Source organism: Cotesia typhae, unplaced genomic scaffold (genome assembly GCF_013202065.1).
Source record: "Cotesia typhae breed Kobodo isofemale line unplaced genomic scaffold, CoteBio_Ctyphae scaffold_152, whole genome shotgun sequence".
NCBI classification, from domain to species: Eukaryota; Metazoa; Arthropoda; class Insecta; order Hymenoptera; family Braconidae; genus Cotesia; species Cotesia typhae.
In genome coordinates, this window is record NW_027423776.1 from 5,624,537 (window position 1) to 5,647,570 (window position 23,034).

Consider the following 23,034-nt stretch of genomic DNA (forward strand, 5'->3'; position numbering starts at 1 on the left):
AAATAAAGGTAATTAATAATTAGCAAGACTAAAAAATGACATTGACTTTCTCTTATATTTTTATTGAACAAGTTTTTTTTAAATGAATTTTTATAGAATAATTTTATACCGCAATACAGGAAATTTTATGATTTTTTTTTAATTTTTCCGTGAATTTAACGGCATGCCAAATGTCTACAGGCACTCCGATTAAAAAAAAAATTCAGTGCGCGAACACAATCAAATGGGTTATGTCACTAATAAATAGTTAAGTAGAATATAATAAAATTGTAATTAAAAAAAAGGTAATTATAAAGAGAATAACAAAGTGACAATGTACACATTCGATGCACAGCATATCTTTGGAAAAATATTTAGCCGTTGTACAGCTATTACATTGCCAAAAATTAATTTATCGCGGTCTCAAAAGGTAAATATCAATGTGTCAGTAGGTTAAAGTTCATTTATTTATCTACCGACTTACATTATTTATTAAACACCGTATAATTATTTCATAAGACTATCTAATATTACAGATACTGATAATATGCCTGACGGGAGGGACGTTACTGCTAGGAAGCCTAGCTAAATATTTGAAACGGCGGCGGCGACCACCTTACCCTCATATACGCCGGCCGACTATTCGACCGCGATTTATAAACTCCAAAGGATCTAATTTCGGTAATTAATTGTAGTAATATTATATTTCAAAGAGAAGTTGTTATTATAAATTGTTATTAAATGTTTAGATGCTGTTTCTCAAGTGTCATGGGCTAAAAGAAGTGAAGCTAGTACGAGAAGTCATATAAGCGATCGGGCATCTCTTGTTTCGTCGATTCCAGGAGGTCCTGAGGGTGATATTAAATTAACTCCACAACAGTATGGCGTTCTCGGTGAGTTTTTTTATTTATTTTTATGTTTAATAATTATTTTGGAATTGAAATTAGAGATGTGGAATTTTTTTACTAAGCGGTCAGTTATACGTTTACATAAATAGAATTTTTTTAGTTTTTAATTTCGCAATTTATAAATAAGATTTTTTTATCAAAATGCCTAAAAAGTATTTTATTAAAGGCTTTATTTTTAAATTTCTTGAAACTGACAAGATTTTTATACTTGAATTGCTTGATTATAAATTTTTCAAATTGTATAATCACATTGACATTTTTTTATGTATAAAAAAAAATATTAATTTATATTTTTGAAAATTATTATGGTAAGATTACATAAATATTTTTTTTATGTATTTTTCAAAGAAAAAATTTCAATTACATAATTAAAGGAATAAGCATTTTTTAACGGTCATTAAACACAAGGAATTTGTTGGGATACGTGAAAAATAATATACTTGCTAGTAGCATAGAAAAGCTTTATTTTTTAAATAACATAATTATTAAATATGAATAAGTTTATTTTTTCGAAGCCCAAATAATGTTCTGATCTAATTCAAGAACAAATTTATCAATTGATCTAAATCGCAATAAATTTATTGCCAATATAATTATAATCAATCAATTAATTATAATCAATAAAATAATGAATGCAAAAATCCGTATACTAAGTACCAATTATTGCTTGCAATTGGGCTAACTGATATGAAACTTTGATTGGGAAAATGATAAATTCATAGTTTAAAATATTAATAATATAATAAATAAAAATCAAGAGCATTAAATTAATAATAGTTTGTGCGAGGTAACTTCTAATATAATGATCATTTAAAAAAAATATATATATAAATATAAATATAAATCTATAGGAATTTAGTAACCAAAATACTAAAATATAAGAAAAACTTTTGCTATCCATTAAATAATCAATAATAATTAATAACAAAAACATCAATAAGATGATTAATAATAATAACTAATTATAAAGTAAAGCAACGAATAATATTAATAATAACTCGAATAATTAGGAACGCTATAAAGTAATAAGCCCTTATTATCTGCACGATCCTTACACGCTACTCATTTACTTAAAAATATTACAAACATCATCATTATCATAATCATCAATTGTATCCCGGTCTCAAAAATATATTAATGTAGCTGCATATAAATTTATCTACGCATCTACCTCTCTTTACTTATGTCCATCATTTAAATTACTCCTATCATTACAATTTAATCATCATCATCATCATTATCATCATATCTTTGAATATACAATTTATATTATCAATAATAATTACACGCAGAAATAATTTAAATACTGCGTCTATTTAAAAAGCCTTCTTTGTATTTTTATAATTTATAATTCATAATTATAGTTTATAATCGCAATTATTTTTATTTTTAAATATATTTAGACATTTATTCCTTATTAATTATTAATAATTAATAATTTATAATTAAACAAGGAATCAGCTACTGAGTTTTTTTTTTATTAATCACTGGACTGTGGACTTTTTTTTCTCTTTAACGTTTGTGTGAGTTCCGTTAACAATATTTTAATTAGTATAGAATATACATATACTTAATATTCTTGGCTTATATTTGCTTGTACTCGAAGTTCAATAAGACTAGTTTATAATAATAATAATTTATAATATATATATATTCATATAATTTTTTAGTTTCTTTTATCTTAAAATGCTACATTGTCAAGAAGGCGTTGGTTATTTAAAACGTGCAGTAAATTTCATGCACAATGTCTTAAACTCACAAGCTTTCTCTTTTTTATTATTTAGTAGTTTTTTGTTTTGTCAAAGGCAAGCATATAAGTTGTGGTCAATAACGCATTTAAGTCTCGATGTAAATACCAAAAAAACTATTAAAAAATATACACTAATAATAATAATAATAATTATAATGAAGAAAATACTAACTTAAGACAATAAACTTTACGAGCGTTCTTTTTTTAACTAAAAAAAAATTCATAATTCTTATTCATATTTTAACTTGTGGTAACTTTTGTTTCTCGAGTATTTAAAAGCGTTATCGCACAAAGATTGTAAGAATAACAATTAACTATTAATAATCTTATATTCCCTCATTTTTATGAAATTTACTTCCAGCGGAATATTTTTTCTACTCATAATAATAATCTTACCATAACTAAATCAATTGTAATAGTTTTCTAATAACAAAAATCAATATTTATATATTTAAATTCAAATATATATATATATATATATACACTTCACGTGATCCTGTACAGACTTACAAAGACGGACGTTAATAATAACGTAATACTTGATTTAAATACATTAGAGAATCCCGTAACAGCGACTGGTTCTTGGTTCTTCAGCAATTCAGGCCCACCATCATCATTCTGCATGCTGGGGTCGCTTTTTCGCGGTGGAATAATTGCGTTTTCATCATCTTCACTCTTGATTGACATATCAGGAGTGGTCTCCAAGGACGTATCGCTGTTTTTGGTGGTGCTTGTAATTGCGCTGCTGCTACTGCTGAAGGTGCTGGCCTTCAAAGTAGTAGTGGTTCCACGTGTCGTCGGAGGGGCCAAGGTCGTAGGCACGATACTAAAATTGCTTATGAAATATATCGGACTAAACACTGGAGTTATGTCACGCATTGTTTCTTCTCTACGCATTCCAACGATATCTCGCGATCTCTGCTGGCCGTCCTCGTAATGTGAATTAAGTTCACCAGTGTATGGTACTTCCATATCCATATAATTAGCCTTGAGTGTTACGTTAACTGCTGTTCCTGGTTCAAGATTGATCTCCACGCTGTAAACATAACATTTTATATTACACACGTGACTCACCATCATCACTATTTATAAATTTATAAATGCTCGTTAAAATATTTATTCATTACTCTAAATTATATTATTGATTAATTAATTGCATTTATTTTTATAGATTTATTTTTGTTTAATACGTACGTGTACAAATCAGAGCGTTCGGATTTTTCTTCCATTCCCCAAGCAATGCTTGGAAGCCTGGAACCATTGACAAGCATGATCGAAGTATTGAGAGCCTTAATCATTGCGTGACCCTGTCCCCAGTAACTGGAGTATTTGTAGGTGTATCCAAACGCCTCTGCTAACTTGGCTGGCTCATCGCGTGAATTGATTATTGTTGCTTCGCCCAGTATCTTCGGTTCATTTTTAATAACATGCTTACGACGAAGATTCAGCTTGACGGACCTCAGGTCGTAGTAAAGCGGCTCTGTCTCGACAAGGACCTCGCCTTTTGATTTTGAACCCGTTTCTCCGTTCTGTTGATGGCAGAGATTGAAAAATAAATAGAGGGATAAAAATGAGAACAATGAATCATAAATATCGCATTATGCTCAGCGATGAATCACGCTGAGAATGAATGAATAAAAACAGAAAATAAAATGAAAATATAATAATAAATTGGTAGTATAACTGACGGCTTTAACGTAGGTGATTGTCCCGAGTTTATCCTTGTGATCAAGCGTTCCAATGTAGTGGGTGTAACTTGGCGAGACGCTATCATTCTTGGCCTCTTCTTCCTCCTCATCATCTTCGGCGGAAACAACGTGTCGAGCGACGAACATCGTGTCCGCGGCGACAGCACCCGTTGGAATTTTGTGGAACTTGTCCCAAGGGATCCAGCTCAGTCGCGCTGAATTCTCCACATTTTCAAGCAATTCATAACGCTCATAAGAATGAAAATTGCCTAGTAATGTAACGGTGCATCGATTTTGTCCTTGAATCTGGCTCCCGGCTACCCATATGCCACCGTGATAGACACGGCACACAAACATTGCCCGTTCTTTGGTCATGGGATCTTGACCATTTGTCTCAACTGCAAAGCAAAATCATTACTTGTTAATTGTTCAGACTTTTTACGCTGCTAGGAATAACTGCTGGAGTTTAAGTGTAAAAAGTTGTTATGTACAGTGTAATAAGTAAAAAGAATTATTTCATGCGGTAATTACATCGTTAAATATCGTGCTTTTTGTAATTTAAAGTGGAATTTCTACGCTTATAATTTCTACATTGGAAAATTATGCAAAAAAAAAATTTTTTTTATCTAAAGAATATTTTTTAGATAAAAATTTTTAAACCAATAAAGAATTTTGTGATAAAAATAAATATTCAATATCTAAAATCCTCTTGAGTAAACTTCAAGTGCTTTAAAACTACTGAAATATTTTTTTTTTTCACGCAATTAAGATAACTTAATTATTTAATTATTAAAATAACCGTGTAAATTATAAATACCGTTTGGTACACGTTGGAAACCACCAATAACAATCTCTTTTGATGGGTCATAATGATTTACCGGAAGCCAATTAAGCGTACTGGATGTTACGTATTGCTGTAGTTTAGAATATATGTGGACACTGTTGTCACCGTTCGAAAACGTGACGACAGACAGTATTAATAAGAGCACGACGCTCCGATTACAAGTGCTTGACATCATCTGAAACAAACAAAATAATAACATTATCATTTTATTAAATTAAAACTACAACTTAAATTGATAAATTTAATTAAAACCAACTAAAATTATATATTAATTTCCATTTTATTCGTAGGCCTAAGCCACAGTAACCGCAAGTAAATCTTGCAACCCCAGCGAATTATTAATTTTTAACCAGATAAGCTGAAAGAAGATCTGAAACTAGCTGCTGACTAGACAGTCATTCAAGACGACAACTATCAAGAGCATTTGGATTGTTCAGAGCTGACAATTTAAAGTTAAGAACACCAAAAATGAAATTTTGAACCCACCGGAAACGGAAACGGAAGAAGATTTACTGATTTGAACGTAAACTATTCTCACAGTCACGGAACACGGTGCAGTGTAACGGTGCTGAGTTCCGCGGTACCATTAACGGCCGGCCACTTGTACTACCGATGATGATGATAATAATTATAATTGTATTAAATTCTTTTGGTTATAGGTGCTGCGAATGAAAGAATAGCTTTACTTATACGTATCAAGCAGCAAGCACTGCATTAGACACAATACTGGTTGGTGTAACTGGTTAGCTTTGTTGTGCTGAGAAACCTTGACCGAGTATTGGAGCCGTAGAGATACGAAGCGCACTTGGTATTGATATTGGTATCAGGAAAAGCTCTAAGAGGCTCTGCAATTGACGCAATCGTGTTTAATCGACCGATGACCCGTGACCACTCGGCACCAGGCACTAGTTACTCGGCGCCGTTCCACATCCTGGTTACGTACCTGGTTCTCAGCAAAAAAGATCACCGTGTGTTGTGTATTACTATTCTATGATAGCTTGTGAGTAGTGCAGAGTATAGTCTGGAAAGCAAAGTATGCTTAACACACAACAAGAAATACGAGAAAAATAAATCCTCGCAATCCGGGATCGCCGTGGGCAATAAATCCACTGAGAAAAGATAATAATCAATGTCTTGATTTTTTTCTAAAAACTCCTGGGTATATTTTTATAAATAAATTTAATTTAATATAATATAAAGGAAGAAATGAATAAAGATAATAGACTAAAGTCACTCAAGAGTTTAAATTGAAAACAAACAGAGATTATTGCTTTTGATAATACATTTATGTATATTTTTATCTTCACGCTAATGGTCATGCCGGTGGTATCGCACTTGCATTAACATGAATTACCATTATAGTCTAATGGGACATAAAAAATGATCAGCAATGCTAAGTCTGAGGGTAATCACCTCGACTGCATTAAAGCATTGACTGGAAAAATAACCAGGAGTTGAGCCAAATCGAATGAAATAAAAAATTTATTTTACGGAAATGAAACAAGTGCAATAAACGAACAAGTACGTCGGCTGTGCCAAAAGGAATATCGATTCTCTGGTCCTATGACCATGCAGTTAACGTTGCCATGATAACAACTGCATACAATTCATACATTATTATATGTTGCATATTATATTCAGTTTGGGTTGTTGCATTAATATCGAGGCGCAATGTTTTTAAACATTGGATCATCAACTAGATGACGACAACTGTTGCTATTCATTGATGATTGGTACAGAGGCCGGTTTCCTCTTCCATTTGTCTACCCAATTCCCTCAGCGTCTGTGTATGTCTGCTCTTCTACATTCTACATACGCCTGTCTGCACAGTAAATACAATATATACTGTATTAATATATGTAGTTTGTATCTCTGATTCTATGGCTCGGACGTTTCAATCTCAGAGCCCCCATTGTTTCCAATCACCAATCAATTAATTTACGGGCTATTGCACCATCACTATTATAATTGGACAGATTATCTTACATTGAGATTCACATTATCATTCATCTATAACTGTAATGCTTTCTTCTTTCTCTCCTTCAATATTTTTATTTATATATATAATATTATATATTATATATTATATATTATGTATTATGCATTATCCATATTATCTCTTCAGTTAATGCTAATCGTAAATTATTACCCGCAATTATAATAAACTTGTGAATAAGACAGTTATACTTGCGAGACCCGATTGTTCAATTAAGATTTCATTATATTTTTAAATGTATAATATTTATTAAATATTTATTGAGGCATAAACAAACCTGATAAATATTATCCGATAATAATATTGCCTTTAACAAGAAATTCATTGCCAACTTTCAATTTTTTTGGTCTTGATAAAAAAAAAAATTTTCATCATCATTTTTTCTTCTTCTTTGCCATTTTTAATATTTAATGGAATTTTATTATTTTTCTTCGTTAATTAATCTAACGACAAAAATGCTTGACATAATAAGGACATCAAAGCAACTTTAAAATATGTTAAATAATAATAATAATAATAATTAATTAATTAATGGTATATTGCGTGATTTAGATGAGAATCGTCAGCAGGTTGCTGACGCTTGACCTATCTCTGTAATTGACATTGAGCTGTGATGAGTTAACGAGCACTTTTACACGGGTCATATTGAATTACTTTATACGCATTTTATAATAATAAAGTCTAGTCCAGGGGTCGACTGTGATGCATGCTCTATGTAGGCGTTACCTTACGCTCATGCTACACTAGCATGGGTAAGAGACTCCATTAGATCTATAATAACAATAATTATGATGATAATAATTATAATTACGTTATAAGTGATCTATGAATACACTATTTGAGTGGTAGACTCGGTAAATTTAACCGAGGAAATTTATTTAAGTTTTTAAATTCTGTGTCAGACTCTCATTAGGCTCCATCGGGTTCAATCAATTTATCCTCGAGCGTGTGTCCTATTCTAGAAGCCTCTTCCCTCGTCATCTAATATACTTCCGTTTAATTTTCAGCTAATGTACTTTACAGCAAAGTGAACTGATGTGTGCCGGGCTGTGTAGCGGTAATGTAATTTAATGTTCGATGCATACCAGCTCAAAATAAGATTTTGTATTTGATAAACAAAATATAGAACAAAATAAAATAAAATAAAATAAATTATTGGAACGATTGGAGGCCGCAATGAATAAAACGTGACTTTAAGAATTCTTGATATCCGGTTAATCGAGCGGTATCCTAGCTATGTTTTACTATCGATCCTTCCGCAAACGTCGGTAGCTAGAAAGGGGAAATGGAACTCCCGAGGGGCTGGAAACTCAACCTCAACTTCCCCTCGGCACGTATCTACGTCCCTTGCACCTCAAGGTCAGGCCCTGGCAATCAAAACCCCCAGAATTTAAACCTCCTGCTGCTATGCTGTTATGCCAGTTTAGCCTTTACCGTATGCTACACTTTTGTGGAAAAAAAACTATCACAGGTGCGCGCGCTCACAAACACGCTCAAGTAACATTTTTTTTTTGTCTTTTTTTGTAGAACTAAATTCCCAAGCTGATTGCGCAACACTTGTTTTTCGTATCCATTTATCCTAGAAATGCCGGGAGAGAAATATCTATAAACATATATACTTGTTATATATATTAAATATGATAGATAATTGGAATTTGAGATTCTGTGTCAGTCGTTCTACACCAATGAATATAAATACCGGAATTGTAAGATATTATTGAGTTAGGGCTTTCCGCTCTGACGAAACCCTGAGAGTGTATCATATACAATATTATTATTAATAATTATATATCGATATTGATATCTGTATATTCCATATATATATATATATATATATATATATATATATTCAAACACCAAGTACTGGTTTTTCTTTACAATAATTAGCAGCAGAGATTTAATAAAACTCAAAGCCGGCTTCTTTCTTTTTCTTAAAATTTAATTAATCATGATGAATAGTCCTGAAAAAAAAAAAAAAAAAAAAAAATAAATTCAATTGCCAAGAAGTGATGACGCTCTTCTTGAGTCACTAGTTCTTAAAAGGAATTTATTAACACCATAATAAATATATATTTTTTCGCTTTCTTTCTACCCTTAATTCCATTCAATTGACTTAGTCACTGGTCTCTGAAATTCCCCAACCATAACTTTGCTTATTCCGTCATCGTAAATCTACAATACTATTATACATGTAGTTCCATATATTATATCCATACACACATGTACATATAATATAAAATATCTACAGTATAAGTATAATAGTTTAAGTTATAAGTAATCGTATAACAGCAAGAATAAAGATCCAGACTTAAATAATTCTTCTATTCTCACTTTTACTAGCTCCTTATTGTTGAATATAATAAACAAAAGAATAATATAATTCGGCACAAAATATTCCATGTCACGTTCTCAAGTCTAAATCCACAGCTTTCTTCATAATTCATAACCGTAAGTTATTTTTCATGATTTTAAATCCTGCAAACAATCGACATATTTACATATTTATTAATATTTTATTTTCAGATACTTACAAATAATTTTTAGTTGAATTATTTTCACAAAATTAAACGTTGATTTTTCGCATTAAAATCTCCAATTAAAATTTCTCACACATGCACCACGCCGGTAACAACTTTTCACAAACTCTTGAGGCACCAAGTCAGCAATTCAGTAATTACCCTCTGCTTTGGGTGAACAACAAACAAACAAAAATAATTATGGCGAAAATAATAATAACAAAAACTGAAACTACAATAAAAAGAAAAGTTTGCTTTTATATAAAATATAACAACTGGAAAACGTGCGCGCGAATAAGCCGAACGAACGCGACTGACGCGAGAAGAGTTTTCGGTGCGTACTCCTGCCGGTTCTATTCGTCGGTGACCGTTATCTTTCCCTTTCTTCAGTGGAACCAAGCTCAGCTCCCTACTCTGCACTAGCTAGAGTATCCACTCTCTTTCTTCGTCTTGGTCATTGTCATCTAGGCGTCGGGTTGAATTTTCTCGCTCTGAGCTTGCTGAATGATCCTCTGTAAGCTGCTAGCTGCTACGCTGAGAAATATGGAGGATATATATGTGTATATTTGTGTATATATTGTATGTAATAATACTCGGTACTGTTCTGCGTGTTCTCAATGACACAATCGAAGCAAGACGAGTAGACCAACAGCAAGCAAGCCTAAAACCCGGTGTTGTTTTCTTCTTCGGTCTGTATTTTTTTATCTGCGTACAAACATCAAGAGAGAAAGTGTAAATGCGTATTATATGCAAACTTAATGTAAGATATACAACATATATGTATATAATAATAATAATATTATATTATATGTACAACACACAGGAGGAATGGACGTAAAACTGGTAACTGGTGGTGTTGGATGAACGCACCGATGCGCGCGTTTCGCTTAGCGCGAGCGCGCGAGGGGATGTTTTAAGAGGGCTCGAGTCTGCGCTTTTTCCCTTACATTATATTATTTATATGTGTAGATGTATATCTGTTAATGTCTGCTCTATGTGTTGTCTATTCAATATCGACCCCTCTGGGCCCCCATTCGATGACACATCCGCCAATGCGAATTTTTAAAAGCATTACGTCACATGCGTGTTATTGACGCTTGCTAACAGTTAAGATTCTGCTTGGATTTTATTTTATTTATCTTCGCTTCTTGGTACAGAGAAGTGTCTTAATCAACTATTCTTGATAACTTGATTATGCCTTAGAAATAATTATATTTTATTAATATCACTTCCTACTTTCTAGATGGAAAAATATTCAAGATGGTAAATTGCTGTTGCTGTCTAAATTATTGAAATTAAATGACAGCTGACAGTTTTCCGGATTTTTTAAATAAATTATTAAAATGTTGAAAAAAAATTTTATAATTAGAAATTCAAGAAACTAAAAAATAATATGGAAATTAACTTAGTAGTTGATAATTTTAAGAATTTTTGTAACAAATAAATTATGGTAAAAAAAAATTGACATTTAAAAATTTTTAAAAACTACAAATGCAATTTTTTAAAAGTAATTTTTTTGAGCAAATTTATTTGTTAAAAAAAAATTATAAAATTGTCAAGTGACAGCTAACTTTAATGTCATTAAAATAATACTAAAGTTAGTCGCCATAATTTATTAAATTAAAATTTAATATATTTTAAAAAAATTGCACTTATAGATTTTCAAGTTTTTCTACAAATCAAAATTTTATTTTAATTTTTTCAATAAAAAAAATTCTAAAAATTTTTAGATGTCAGCTAATTTGATTTTCATAACTTTAAATGATACTTGATAGAAATTAATAGACAAATTAAATTTTTTTTGCTTTTGCATAAATTTTATTTTTATTTAAAAAAAATTTTGATAAAAAATTCTACATGAAAAATATTTTTAAAAATACAATTATGAATTCTTAAAAATATTTTTTTTTAATTAATTAATTTTCAGATAAAATCAAAAAATAATTCTTATTAATTTTTTTTTTTTTTTTTTTTTTTTTTTTTTTAATGAAAAATAGATTTTTTTTATCAACTATTAATTATATTAATTTAGTTCATAATTATGGTAATTGCGTATAAAGTATAATATTTAATATATTTATATTTTTAACTATAATTTCATTGATAAAATTTTATAATATGTTGTAAGTATATTTATTTATTTTTATTACTTCAGAAGAAATGAAAATAATTATGATAAACTTATCTAAATTACTTCTAAAAATGAATATACATTGATGTATACATTAGGGTGGGTCAAAGGAATTATTTTTTTATGAACTACAAATTGTAATCCAAGGTTAAACAAACAATGAAATTATTTTTCAAGCTATCCTAGCATGCAAACATAAAAACGAAAATAAAAACTAAAATATTTTTGTTTCAACTGACATTTAAAGTTTTACAGTTATAAATATAATATACTCAGAAGAGTTTTTTGCCCATTGTGCTGAGTTTTACGATGGTTATAAAATTTGTTGATTTAGTTAAATTAAATTGTTTTTACACTTCTTAGGACACTAAAGTCAAATAAATTACACACTGCAGCAAAGATAATTAATTGAGAATTGATTCTGACAGTATTGTAAATCAATAAATTAATATATAGTCGTAAAGGAAAGTTATGTAATCTAAAAATACATTCATGTCAATTATCCGTCCGAAAGTTTGTAAACATAATCACTTCTAGAAAACATCATTAAATTGTCTGATTTTTTTTATTAGATTATTATTTCTGATGAAAAAAATTTGGTATAAAAAAAAATTTTTTTTTCAAATGAATTAAAATCAAGATGAAGCTTTTTAAAAATAATTTTCTTGGTTCAAAAATTTTTTTCTTGAATTAAATTGATTTTATTTCAATGTAAAAAAATCATTGAAATTTTTTTAAAATTTAATTTTATTAAAAATAAAATAAAAACTATTATTACTGTTCATTAAATATCTATGAGCGCAAAAGACTTAACATGTAAGAACATAAATACTAATACCATTCTGACAACAATTGTATTAAGCCGTATTGTTGAGACTATTGAACATAACACAGTAAAAGGTTTTCTCTTTATTTTCCGCAGGATTGGAAGCGCTGGAGAAGGCTCTATATTGTTGGGAGGACGCTCTCACCGCATTTAGTTGCACCCTCGGAAATAATGCGCTTGCATTGCCTTCAAAAGCCGACGCGGCTTTTACACACGATGTCCAGGAACTTCTCGATCTGGGATACCAAATGCAGAGCACCGCTGAGCTGCTGTTCATTGACCAGGTTCAACATCTTGATATTATTATCCAAGCTCCTAATAATACAATCAAACAAAAATTACTGAGCAAATAAAGTGAAAAAGAAAAGTTTGTCATCGATTAAATAATTCATGATGCTGTCCCCGTTATTTGATGAGTCGTAATGGCATTTTGTCACTATAATTCCATTAGCACATTGTGTCAGGGACAAATCAATTCAATTGGGTTTCACTGTTTACATAAAATAAAACATGACACCATCCTTTTATTTAAATGTACTTACTTATGTGTGCAAATGTAAATATGTATTTATGTGTGTATATTTGTTTAGCACTCGGTACTCTTTTGCAACGAAGATGAAGGAAGTGAAGCGAGTAACCGGCGTGCGTCAACCGCACGTTCATATGGACGGGAAAAAGATAAAGCGGAAGCCGCGTCGTCTCCAGAGTCCTTTGCGTCTGCTAAAGATGGGGTAAATTTATTTTATTTCAATTATTATCGATAATTACAATCATTACATACAATTAAAATTATATTAAAATTTTTAATTTTCATTTTTTTCAATAATTATTTTCTTAAATTTAAAATACATATTTTTTATTCCAAATCAATTTTTTAAAAATTTGCATTTATAATTCTTTTAAATTTCTAGATGTCAAAATTTTTTATTAAAATTTCTTCATAATAATTTAACTATAAAAATTCACAGATATTTATTCATGTCAGTATTATGTAATTAAATGAAAAAATCAAATTAAGAGTAAAATACTCGATGAATAATTAAATTAAAATTTATACCTCTAAATCCCGGAAAGGACTGATTGTAATTTTCATTTTCAGGTAGCGGACCTTAGAGAATTCGAAGAGTTCTTCGAATTTTTCCCACACTTGGAGCAACAAAAATTGTATCACGCCGCGTTGAAGGAGCACGAGGACAAAGGCATTCAGTGCAGGTAAACATATATCTTCTATGTAAGTGGGTCACATCTGAGTGTCCTTCAATCTCATCACTGATTTTTTATCCTTCATTACAATGTACAATACTTGGATATATAGTACACTATAATATGCATAATATATATAATATATAATAATACTAAACAGGCGGCTTCACACGGAGTTAGTCAAGTGCGGCTCGGATGTCGAGTACGTTGCTAAGGTTCACTGTTTACGTCAGGCATACTCCAGACTCTTTACTTTGCCTGGAGCCGCGACCTGGATTGTAGACATTGGTCGTCAGGTCATCAGCGACTTGATTGTCTACGCTGATAGGGTTTGTATTGTTAAATATTTTTATTCTGTTATATAACTCTTTTTAATTTAGTCAGTGGAGTCTGAAAATAAATAAATGTTGAAGGATGTAAAAAAAAATAAATAAAAAATAAAATAATAGTAATAAAAATATAAAATGCTTACCATAAATAAATATTTATTGCAGGATCCTGAAGAGTATTTGGTACACTATGAGAATATGCTTGAATTTTTGGGTGACCCAAGCAATCACAAAATCATGCATGAAGAATTAAGCGCTCGAGGTGTCAAATGTATTAATTTTTACGATATTGTAATTGACTTTATTCTTTTGGACTCTTTTGATGAAGTCGATAAACCACCGTCTTCTATCAAGGCCATTTTGCAAAACCGATGGATTTCTGCAAGCTTCAGAAAAACCGTAAGTGGATATGTCTATTGAATTTTTTTAGGTAGTTATTAGGATGTGCCAAAATTCAACTTTCGTGATGGACCTCTTAAAATTGGAATTTTGAGTTCCGCTTTTAACAAGAGTTATCTCAGGCATTTCTTGAAATATTTTAAAGGTAAGGGATTTATTTGATTTTCATAGAATTTTTTAACAGGAGTTTTGTTTAGATATTTTTGCTGAAATTTCAAAATATTAAAATTTGCCCAAACAAAACTCCTTTTAAAAAATTCTATAAAAATCAAACAAATCCCTTACCCTCAAAATATCTCACGAAATTTCCAAATACAACTCCAGTTAAAAGCGGAACTCAAAATTTCAATTTTAAAATGACAATGAAGTTAACAGACGTCTGAAATTTTTTTATTTTTTTTTTATTAATTAAATTACAACTAAAAAGATATTTATAAAAAATTACACTTATAGTTTTTCAAGTTTTTTACATGTGAAATTTTTTTTTTTAATTGTTTAATTGAAATTTTTTCAACAAAAATTTTGAAATGTCGGCTAACTTCATTTTCATATTTTAAGAGGTCCATCACGGAAGTTGAATTTTGGCACACCCTAGTAGTTATATGGATTTTATATTTGTAATTTTGGAATAAAATTAATTTATAGGCGGTGGGTACTGCAGTGTGGTCAATTTTGGCCAGCAAGCGCCAGATGTTGAAATACAACAAAGGATTCTTAACACATTTCTACTTTATATCGGAGCAAGTGTCTCCGGTGCTGGTGTGGGGCTTCTTAGGGCCAGAAGGTTCTCTATGCTCAACATGTCAGTACTTTAGAGATCAAGTTGTCGAGTTTCTCGTGGATATTTTTAATTTTTTCAAAGTACGCTACACAAATATTGACGAGCTGGCAGAAGATATATGGCGGGAGATGCGAATACGAGTGGAAAATATTAATCAAAGACTAGCACTTGAAGGTTGTTGATCAATGAATATTATTATTTTGAAGATTTATAAATAGTCTATCTATGAGGAATCTCACAAGTAGGATTTGTAATTTAATATTAATAACGCAGTACTGCCATTTGGTATCCATATTTTACGAGAGATTTATACGATATTATATTATTAATTTATATTTAATTAATTGCGCAGCTGTAAATGTTTTAATAATTTTTATTTATTTGACACTCACTTTACTATTTTTATTGAGCACAATATTTTATGTGCTCGGTAATTTAAGCATTTATCTTCGGTATTATACACAAATGTTAGAATACAGTGTTTACAAATTTGTATATATCCATGTACAGTTTAGGAAACTATTTTTCGTTTTTATAAATATATATCACAAGGTGTATATAACAATTACCTAATTACTGTATTATTTTTTGCCAATAAATTTTATATTTTTTTTTTTTTTATTAATTAAGTTAATTTTCAATAAGGATAATTCCAACAACACACGCTTTAAAGCTTTACAGGTTTATTTTAAAGATTTAATTCATTACTTTTTTATTCTAAACGGTCTAATAATTATAAATAAATAAAACTTGTAATTTTTTTAAGACAATGTTACAATAACAGACTTGAATTATCCTGATTGATTATTCAAATAATACTTTTAGTTAATTATAAATTTAATATTAATTTATCAACAAAATATTTGTAATAATTGAGCTTCTGAACGACAAAGTGAGTTAATGAATACATTTCGTATTAAATATTTTTTTCAATTAAAGCTCGAGTATTTACTAGTGAATATTAAATTATTACTCCAAAAATTTTACTATCAGTAAAAAATATTTTAGCTTATTTTTATATATATTAGTTCACTTTATTTCTTAACTCAATTAATCACTAAGAACAGCATCTCTCTCATCATCTGATTCATCGTTGCTATCATCAGCTGGTAGAATATTTACGATATTATTCCGACGCTTATATTCTTCAATACTATCCCACTCTATAAATAAAATTATAAGTAATTATCAAATTATTCTCTAATATTACTAATAATAATAATCAATTTAGTAGTAAATATTTATCTGGATAAATAACTTACCAGGAAGATTAACTCTTCTCAAAGTCCATACAGTTTCTTCGTATTTCTCTTTATCCATTGTAATCTGTGGATTTTTATATTTACTTACTTCTAATCTGGCCCACTTGAGAACTAAAAAAAAAATTAAAGCAATTGATTAAACAAAAATAAAATTAATTAATCGCGTTACTGATGCCATAAGGGCGTATAATAAAAATTATTTTTTTTTTTTAAGTCCAAAAAAAATTTTTAGTTTGAAGAAATTTTTTTTTTTTTTGCATTTCTTCACGTTTCATACAAAAATACATTGATTCCGGAAAAAAAAATTTTTTTTGGACTTGAAAAAAATAATAGAATTTTTATTATACGCCCTTATGGCATCTAGAACGCGAAATCTTTTGATAACAATAAAGTTAGCCGACGTTTTTAATTTTTTAATTTATTAAATTAGAACTAGAAAATATATTTGAAAAATTGCACTTATAGTTTTTCAAGTTTTTTACAAGTGAAATTTTTTTTTTTTAATTTTTTCGTTATCATTTTTTCAGAAAAAAAAATTCTAAAAATTTTTAGATGTCGGCTAACTTAATTTACATAATCTTTTGAATAAAAAAATCATACACTTAAAAGCTTTTGTCAATCTTATCCGCAATTCTCTTCCAAGATTAACAACAATTGATTTTTCAGGAATTATCGCGCCAAATAAATACAAACATAAATAATAATTCTTGTCGTTGTGAATGGTACTGAAACAATAAAATTTTACAATTAATATTTACAAAAAAAAAAAAAAAAAAAAAAACTTGTTAATTTATTTGAATGTAAACATACCTGAACTTGAGACGTTCTAAGTCAATGTCCAAGAAAAATTTATCAACATCAATTAACATGATTCTTAAAACAACGGAACCATCGTCTTGGTACCACAAAATATTAGGAGTTAACGCTCGACTTTTTAGCGGCCAAGGATCCATAATTAATTTATTATATTTAAAATTTTTATAAAAAATAAGTAGACTGCAACTAGATGCCAGTAAGTTTGTATCACCATTTGTAAATAACCGGAGAACAACGTGCTCGAAGTTGAAGGTTAGTTTTCATGAAAATTATCACATAGATCTCTGATTCGCGATTTGTAAACAGTACTTAAGTATTATCTAGGCGTATGCATTGATATGGTTAGTTTGTGAGTAATAATATTGTAAAATAACGATTGGAGTGTGAAAATCCAAAGGAAGTTAAATTATTAAAAATGTCTCGTATAGAAGACAAGAAAGACACAATGGGAACGGGATTTCGCAAAATAGATATCGACGAATTCAACGAAAATAATTTTAAAGAAGAAGAGGCTGATGCTAGTTTGACAGGAACAACTGGTCCTGATGAAAATGAAATATCTAATTTACTTAGCCAATATCCTTTTTAATAACTAATTTATTTATTTATTTGATTACTTTTTTTATTTTTTAATTATTTTTATTATTTTAATTTAGCTTTAAGAACTTTTAGACTTTTTCCTTAATTAATGTTCAAAGGAAAACATGCTGAAGCTTTGATATCGGCGTTAAAAGCCGCACCACTAGAGTCTAAAAATCAACAAGTTAAGGTAAATTATTGCAATTATTAAAACAAAAGACAGACAATTTTTAAGCTTTAAATTAACAATTAAATTAATAAAACTATGGTGCTTAAATTTAGAGACATCTGATAATTTATAGAAATTTTTTAACTAATAAGAAGCTCTAAGCAATTTTTTTTTAAATAATTTTTAGACCTGATTTATTTTTATGGTTAGGGGAAATTGAGAGAAATTTGATCATTTTTAGAATTTTTTTAACAAAACAATTATAGCAAGAAAATTTTATTTCAAAACTTCATCTTTAGAAGCTCTGAAAAATTATAAATGAGATTTTTATAAATAATTTTCTATGCCGAGTTTATTTTTCAAGAAAAATAAAAAAATTGTTAAATGTCTGATGACAATAAAGTTAGCTGACATCTAAATATTTTTATAATTTTTTTTTATTGAAAAAATTATTAAAAAAAAATTTCACATGTAAAAAGTTTTAAAAATTATACGTCCAATTTTGTAAAAATATTTTTTTTTGTTCTTATTTAATTGATAAAAAAAAATCTAAAATTGTTGAACGTCGGCCAATTTTAATGTCATAAATGTCTGTCAACTTGAATTTTACTTAAAAATTTATTTAGTTTAAGTAACTTCTAAAAATTAATGAATAATATTTTATTTTATAGGATAACGCAAGAAATGTAACACAAAAAATATTATTAAGTATAAAATCAAATCAAATGGACGACGTTATTGCTCAATTGGATAGAGAACTTATGGATGTTTTGATGAAATACATTTATCGTGGTTTTGAAATACCATCTAAAGACAGCAGTTCACATTTATTATTGTGGCATGAAAAAGTTTACAATATCAGTGGTATTGGAAGTATTATTCGAGTGTTTACTGACAGCAAAAGAGTTTAATATTAAAAATAAAGACAAATTAAAAAATAGGATTGTTTATGGTTGTCAATAAAAAAAAAATAATCTTTGATAGAATATTATGTAAAAAAAAAAAAAAAAAAACAAATCCTCATAACTTTTTTTATGTTAACATTTTTAATCAACGTTTCATTTTGTTTATTTTATATTAAATAATTAATTAATTATTATTTTATACATATATTGTTTAAAATAACGATTACATAAGAAATAACACGATGATGCAGTAAGGAAAAGTACAAATTAATATTTTTTATTTTATGTTACCCTGAACATTGTTATATATTTATATATATATATATATATATTAATAGTCGGATTGACCATTTATCCACGGTTTTGATCAACAGATCACATATACTTTATTTTGGGCAATGATAATTATTATTCTTTATTTATTATAATTATTAATAGATTATTACTAATTTCTGTAACAGCCCGGAAGATTTATTGTTTTATTCGCATTTATTTTTTACAGTAACCATTATCATATTTGTTTGTCGAATCAGAAATAACGCACTTATAAAGACGGCTTTTGCTCTGAAAAATTTTTAAATAAAATAAATAAATTATTATTATTATTTATACCTATACATTTATTAAATGTTTTATATTTTTAAAGATAAAGATAATTACTAAGTAATTATTCATCATTGAAGCTCAAATTTTTTATTCTCATAATTAATAAAATAATTTTACTGTAAAGTCAATTAAATATATAAACTTATAACTTTTATTAATAAATTAAAAACTAATTACTTTTAAATATTTGTAAGTAATAAATTTACTTACAAAGTGAAAGAAATAATTTATTATCAACAATTTAAATGATATCACCAGTGATCCTTATCTTTAAAACATTCATTAGTTTATAAAATAAATAACTACATAAAAAAAACTTACTGTCCTTCCTTAAAGTATTCTTTTAACGTATTACTAAAACGTTTACTGTATTTAACAAATTCTCTTTTGCGTTGATCTAAAGCCTGTTTACCAGCAGTGCCAGGAATGAATGCCGTTACTTCATTCACTGCGTCTAATAACTTTTTGATTGCACTCGCTATTTCTCTGTAAATAAAAATAAATAAATAAATAAAAAGATTTCTCTCAGCAAAAGCTACTAAATAAATAAATATTTAATTTATTTTACTTGATGGTTTCTAAAAATGTTTTCCGATCAGTTATTTCATCTGGAATCCTGCTTAATATTCTTTTTAATGCTGTTGACTTACGATTTAATTCCTGGAATGCATCTTCTGATCTCGCTGAGCGATATTCTATGGCTAATAAAATTTTAGTGATTAATTTAATTTATCAAAATCCTTAATGACCTTCTTAGGAAGTTTAATGCTCCAAAAATTAAATTAAAAAATTTTAAAAATATTTACCATCACAATCGGAAGCTACACCTTGCAAACGAAGTACACTAGCATTCATATCAAGGCTCAATTCAGCTCTCCTAACAATTCCTACTACCAAATCATACGTAATACCTGGATGATTACTTTCTGCTTTAGATAACGCAGATCTTAATGTTTGAGCTGCTGTGATATTTTGAGCTTCCAACTAAATAAAAAAATTAAATCAAGTGAAATAATAAGTCAATTAATTTAATATAATATAATATAATATAATATAATGAGTGTACTATATTCTAGTCTAGAGTATTAAAATATTTATTACTTAAAGAGGAAGTCTTGCAAATGCCATTACCTTGGATAATATTGGTCGTAGTATCACAGGGAGGACAAGTGATGTAACTGGTGTATCATCTCCCATTGTCATTCTTGTATTATAAAAATTATTTATACTGATCTAAATGTGTTTTTATTACACCTAACTGATCATGTATGTACAATCTATTTAATTTTATAGATAACCATCAGCAGCAGCACTTTGATAAAAAAAAGTTGATAGTGGTGTTTATTTAAATCGACAGTGTTGGGTGGTCTCAGAGCCACAACATGAGGTCGATAAAAGGCTAGTTATCACTTCATTTCACCTTATTAATACTACCTCACTGCTTGACAGCTGTCACTAAATAGTTAATCTATAACAAAAGAAGGTTAGGCTTCGTGTAGTATTTAACTATACCTACGTACTTATATAGATACAATACATTCAAACACAAGTACTTACCTATAAATATATGCTCATATGAAGAATTTTAAAAGGGAATTTTCATCAACTACTTGTCGTTTTACGTCATCAGGTTAGCTTTTCTATTTTGTTTCTCTCCAATTATTCACAATTTTGCTCTCTTATTCAGGACGTTGATTATGATCATTATTAAGCTGAAAAAAAATTAATTGTTGAGAAAAATAAAATAATTTAAGAATATTATCAGCCTTGACAATTGTTAGAAATTTTATTTTTATTTTCCAAGGCGTTGGTAAGGCTGCAAACTGTAAAAATTTCATACTTACTTATGGTAACTTTTATTTTTATAATTATCACAGGTCAAAATGCGTTAAAGAATCATTTATATATATTTTTTTAATTATTTATTTTTAAACTTCAACTCATTATTTTATTACAATTATTATTTTAGTGTCTTTTTTTTCATTACAAAAATACAAATATATAATTTTATACTTTGTACTTCATTATCCTTGCGATTATAAGACCTCATTATTACAAATTATTTTATTATCAGCAATTTTCATCGTCATTATTATCATCGTTGATTTTTAAAATTATGCACGGTATTGTAACGTTAAAATAATAAGTTTATGCAAACAGAAGAATTTTTTCATTAAATTAATTTCACAATATTAATAAAATAAATTTTCTTAATGAAGAATGTGAGATTCAAAAGTTAAGAAAACAATTTTTCTGGATAAAAAAGTAAAAATTCAACTTCTTTCTCAATTACAAAAAATCAATTTGCTTAACAAACGAAATAAATGAAGAAAATTAAGCCGAAGTCTAAAAAAAAAAATTATTACATGCTGTATCTTTTTGGCTTAAATAATAATCCACATCCCGTCCGAGGTCCCTGAGTAAACACAATGCTACATAACTAATTTCTAAAATGTGTAAATCTAATATTTGGCAAAAGAGGCATTTACGTTCATCTATTTCGAATACCTGAAATTAAAAAATTAATAAATAAAAGTTTTAAAAATATTCAAACATATCGGCTTACTGTCAATGGAAGGTGAAGTTCGCCTTCATAAATGTCGTGGAGTCCTTTTACGGTCCTTATATCGCCCTTTCTCGAAAAATGTTGGATGAAGCGAAACAGCCTTACTTGGATCTTTATCAATAGCGTTTTTGAGATTACACAGTTCTCGCAATCCAATTTACATGCTGGAGCGGGTTTCATGATTTAATAATTTAGTTGTCACTGAAATTTATTGAAATTTGGATTATTATTATTATTTTTTTGATTGTTTGTTTTTTTGCGTACTTTTCAAAAAAAAAAAAAAATATATATATATATCAAAAACATCAAAAAAAGATAAAACAGAAATTTTATTCAAAAACATGAGCCAAAATTTTTTCCAACTTTCAAAGGCAAAAAGTTATTATAAATCTTATGATGTAACTGTATTTGGGTACTTTACCTTATAATATACGAATTATATCTTCAGCCCTTCAGCCTTAATTAAAATGAATTCAATAAAAATAATTACTTTTGTATCCTTGAAATTAAAACAATTATAAATAAGTTATCCCGTAAATTTCTTAAAAAATGTTTGCGTACGAAAAGCACTATTTCGTCATAGATTAAAAAATAAAATTTTAAAATTGATTTCCTCTTCGATCAATTTGGTCAATACGAATGACTTTGGAAAACTACAAAAGTAAGGTAGAATTTTTCAAATAAAATGATTTTTGGCGCATGTGCAAATATGCGGAAAATAAATTTTGACTGTGAATTTTTGGAAAATGAACAAAACACATAGGTGATTAAAGCATAAAGT

General features: G+C 28.4%; 5 protein-coding genes across 6 annotated transcripts; 2 read left to right on the forward strand and 3 right to left on the reverse strand.

Moving 5' to 3' along the window:
• The first annotated feature begins 198 nt into the window (after positions 1-198).
• On the forward strand, positions 199-15,923 carry Miga (mitoguardin). The gene is made up of 9 exons (XM_074257090.1): positions 199-409; positions 516-660; positions 729-872; positions 12,735-12,922; positions 13,229-13,369; positions 13,738-13,850; positions 14,002-14,170; positions 14,336-14,569; positions 15,215-15,923. Exons 1-9 carry the CDS (start codon positions 314-316, stop codon positions 15,530-15,532), a joined length of 1,548 nt encoding a protein of 515 aa, XP_074113191.1. The 5' UTR covers positions 199-313; the 3' UTR covers positions 15,533-15,923.
• Positions 1,332-10,401, reverse strand: Uzip (beta-pore-forming protein unzipped). Of its 2 annotated transcripts, XM_074257088.1 has the most exons (6): positions 9,697-10,401; positions 9,497-9,640; positions 5,143-5,344; positions 4,326-4,723; positions 3,832-4,166; positions 1,332-3,673 (listed from the first exon to the last, which is right to left on the reverse strand). In XM_074257088.1, exons 2-6 carry the CDS (start codon positions 9,563-9,565, stop codon positions 3,124-3,126), a joined length of 1,554 nt encoding a protein of 517 aa, XP_074113189.1. In that variant the 5' UTR covers positions 9,566-9,640; positions 9,697-10,401; the 3' UTR covers positions 1,332-3,123. The 2 variants fall into 2 exon arrangements, with proteins under 2 accessions (XP_074113189.1, XP_074113190.1); XM_074257089.1 differs by lacking the exon at positions 9,497-9,640 and having other exon boundaries at positions 9,697-10,398.
• Positions 15,708-17,651, reverse strand: LOC141536513 (uncharacterized). Its single transcript, XM_074257092.1, has 4 exons — positions 17,423-17,651; positions 17,213-17,337; positions 16,613-16,723; positions 15,708-16,513 (listed from the first exon to the last, which is right to left on the reverse strand). Exons 1-4 carry the CDS (start codon positions 17,563-17,565, stop codon positions 16,401-16,403), a joined length of 492 nt encoding a protein of 163 aa, XP_074113193.1. The 5' UTR covers positions 17,566-17,651; the 3' UTR covers positions 15,708-16,400.
• A 94-nt stretch (positions 17,652-17,745) lies between these two features.
• On the forward strand, positions 17,746-19,193 carry Arpc5 (Actin-related protein 2/3 complex, subunit 5). Its single transcript, XM_074257093.1, has 3 exons — positions 17,746-18,003; positions 18,124-18,197; positions 18,848-19,193. Exons 1-3 carry the CDS (start codon positions 17,844-17,846, stop codon positions 19,085-19,087), a joined length of 474 nt encoding a protein of 157 aa, XP_074113194.1. The 5' UTR covers positions 17,746-17,843; the 3' UTR covers positions 19,088-19,193.
• On the reverse strand, positions 19,172-21,393 carry Ccm3 (programmed cell death protein 10 Ccm3). The gene is made up of 6 exons (XM_074257091.1): positions 21,245-21,393; positions 20,819-21,155; positions 20,494-20,671; positions 20,256-20,388; positions 20,009-20,173; positions 19,172-19,645 (listed from the first exon to the last, which is right to left on the reverse strand). Exons 2-6 carry the CDS (start codon positions 20,888-20,890, stop codon positions 19,561-19,563), a joined length of 633 nt encoding a protein of 210 aa, XP_074113192.1. The 5' UTR covers positions 20,891-21,155; positions 21,245-21,393; the 3' UTR covers positions 19,172-19,560.
• Between the last annotated feature and the right edge of the window lie 1,641 nt (positions 21,394-23,034).

Bases quoted from the DNA above. Each gene is read 5' to 3' on its own strand.
- Miga (XM_074257090.1), top strand. From the start codon at position 314: ATGTACACATTCGATGCACAGCATATCTTTGGAAAAATATTTAGCCGT. The intron at 410-515 runs GTAAATATCAAT...CTAATATTACAG, and splicing joins ATTTATCGCGGTCTCAAAAG to ATACTGATAATATGCCTGAC. The intron at 873-12,734 runs GTGAGTTTTTTT...TATTTTCCGCAG, and splicing joins ACAACAGTATGGCGTTCTCG to GATTGGAAGCGCTGGAGAAG.
- Uzip (XM_074257088.1), bottom strand. From the start codon at position 9,565: ATGGAATATTTTGTGCCGAATTATATTATTCTTTTGTTTATTATATTC. The intron at 5,345-9,496 runs GTGAGAATAGAA...TGTTTGTTTCAG, and splicing joins ACAATAAGGAGCTAGTAAAA to ATGATGTCAAGCACTTGTAA. The intron at 3,674-3,831 runs GTACGTATTAAA...TTATGTTTACAG, and splicing joins GAACGCTCTGATTTGTACAC to CGTGGAGATCAATCTTGAAC.
- LOC141536513 (XM_074257092.1), bottom strand. From the start codon at position 17,565: ATGGATCCTTGGCCGCTAAAAAGTCGAGCGTTAACTCCTAATATTTTG. The intron at 17,338-17,422 runs GTATGTTTACAT...TTATTGTTTCAG, and splicing joins TTAGAACGTCTCAAGTTCAG to TACCATTCACAACGACAAGA. The intron at 16,514-16,612 runs GTAAGTTATTTA...TTTTATTTATAG, and splicing joins GAGAAGAGTTAATCTTCCTG to AGTGGGATAGTATTGAAGAA.
- Arpc5 (XM_074257093.1), top strand. From the start codon at position 17,844: ATGTCTCGTATAGAAGACAAGAAAGACACAATGGGAACGGGATTTCGC. The intron at 18,004-18,123 runs AATATCCTTTTT...AATTAATGTTCA, and splicing joins AATATCTAATTTACTTAGCC to AAGGAAAACATGCTGAAGCT. The intron at 18,198-18,847 runs GTAAATTATTGC...TTTATTTTATAG, and splicing joins CTAAAAATCAACAAGTTAAG to GATAACGCAAGAAATGTAAC.
- Ccm3 (XM_074257091.1), bottom strand. From the start codon at position 20,890: ATGACAATGGGAGATGATACACCAGTTACATCACTTGTCCTCCCTGTG. The intron at 20,672-20,818 runs GTAATGGCATTT...TTTTTTATTTAG, and splicing joins TACGACCAATATTATCCAAG to TTGGAAGCTCAAAATATCAC. The intron at 20,389-20,493 runs GTAAATATTTTT...AAATTTTATTAG, and splicing joins TGTAGCTTCCGATTGTGATG to CCATAGAATATCGCTCAGCG.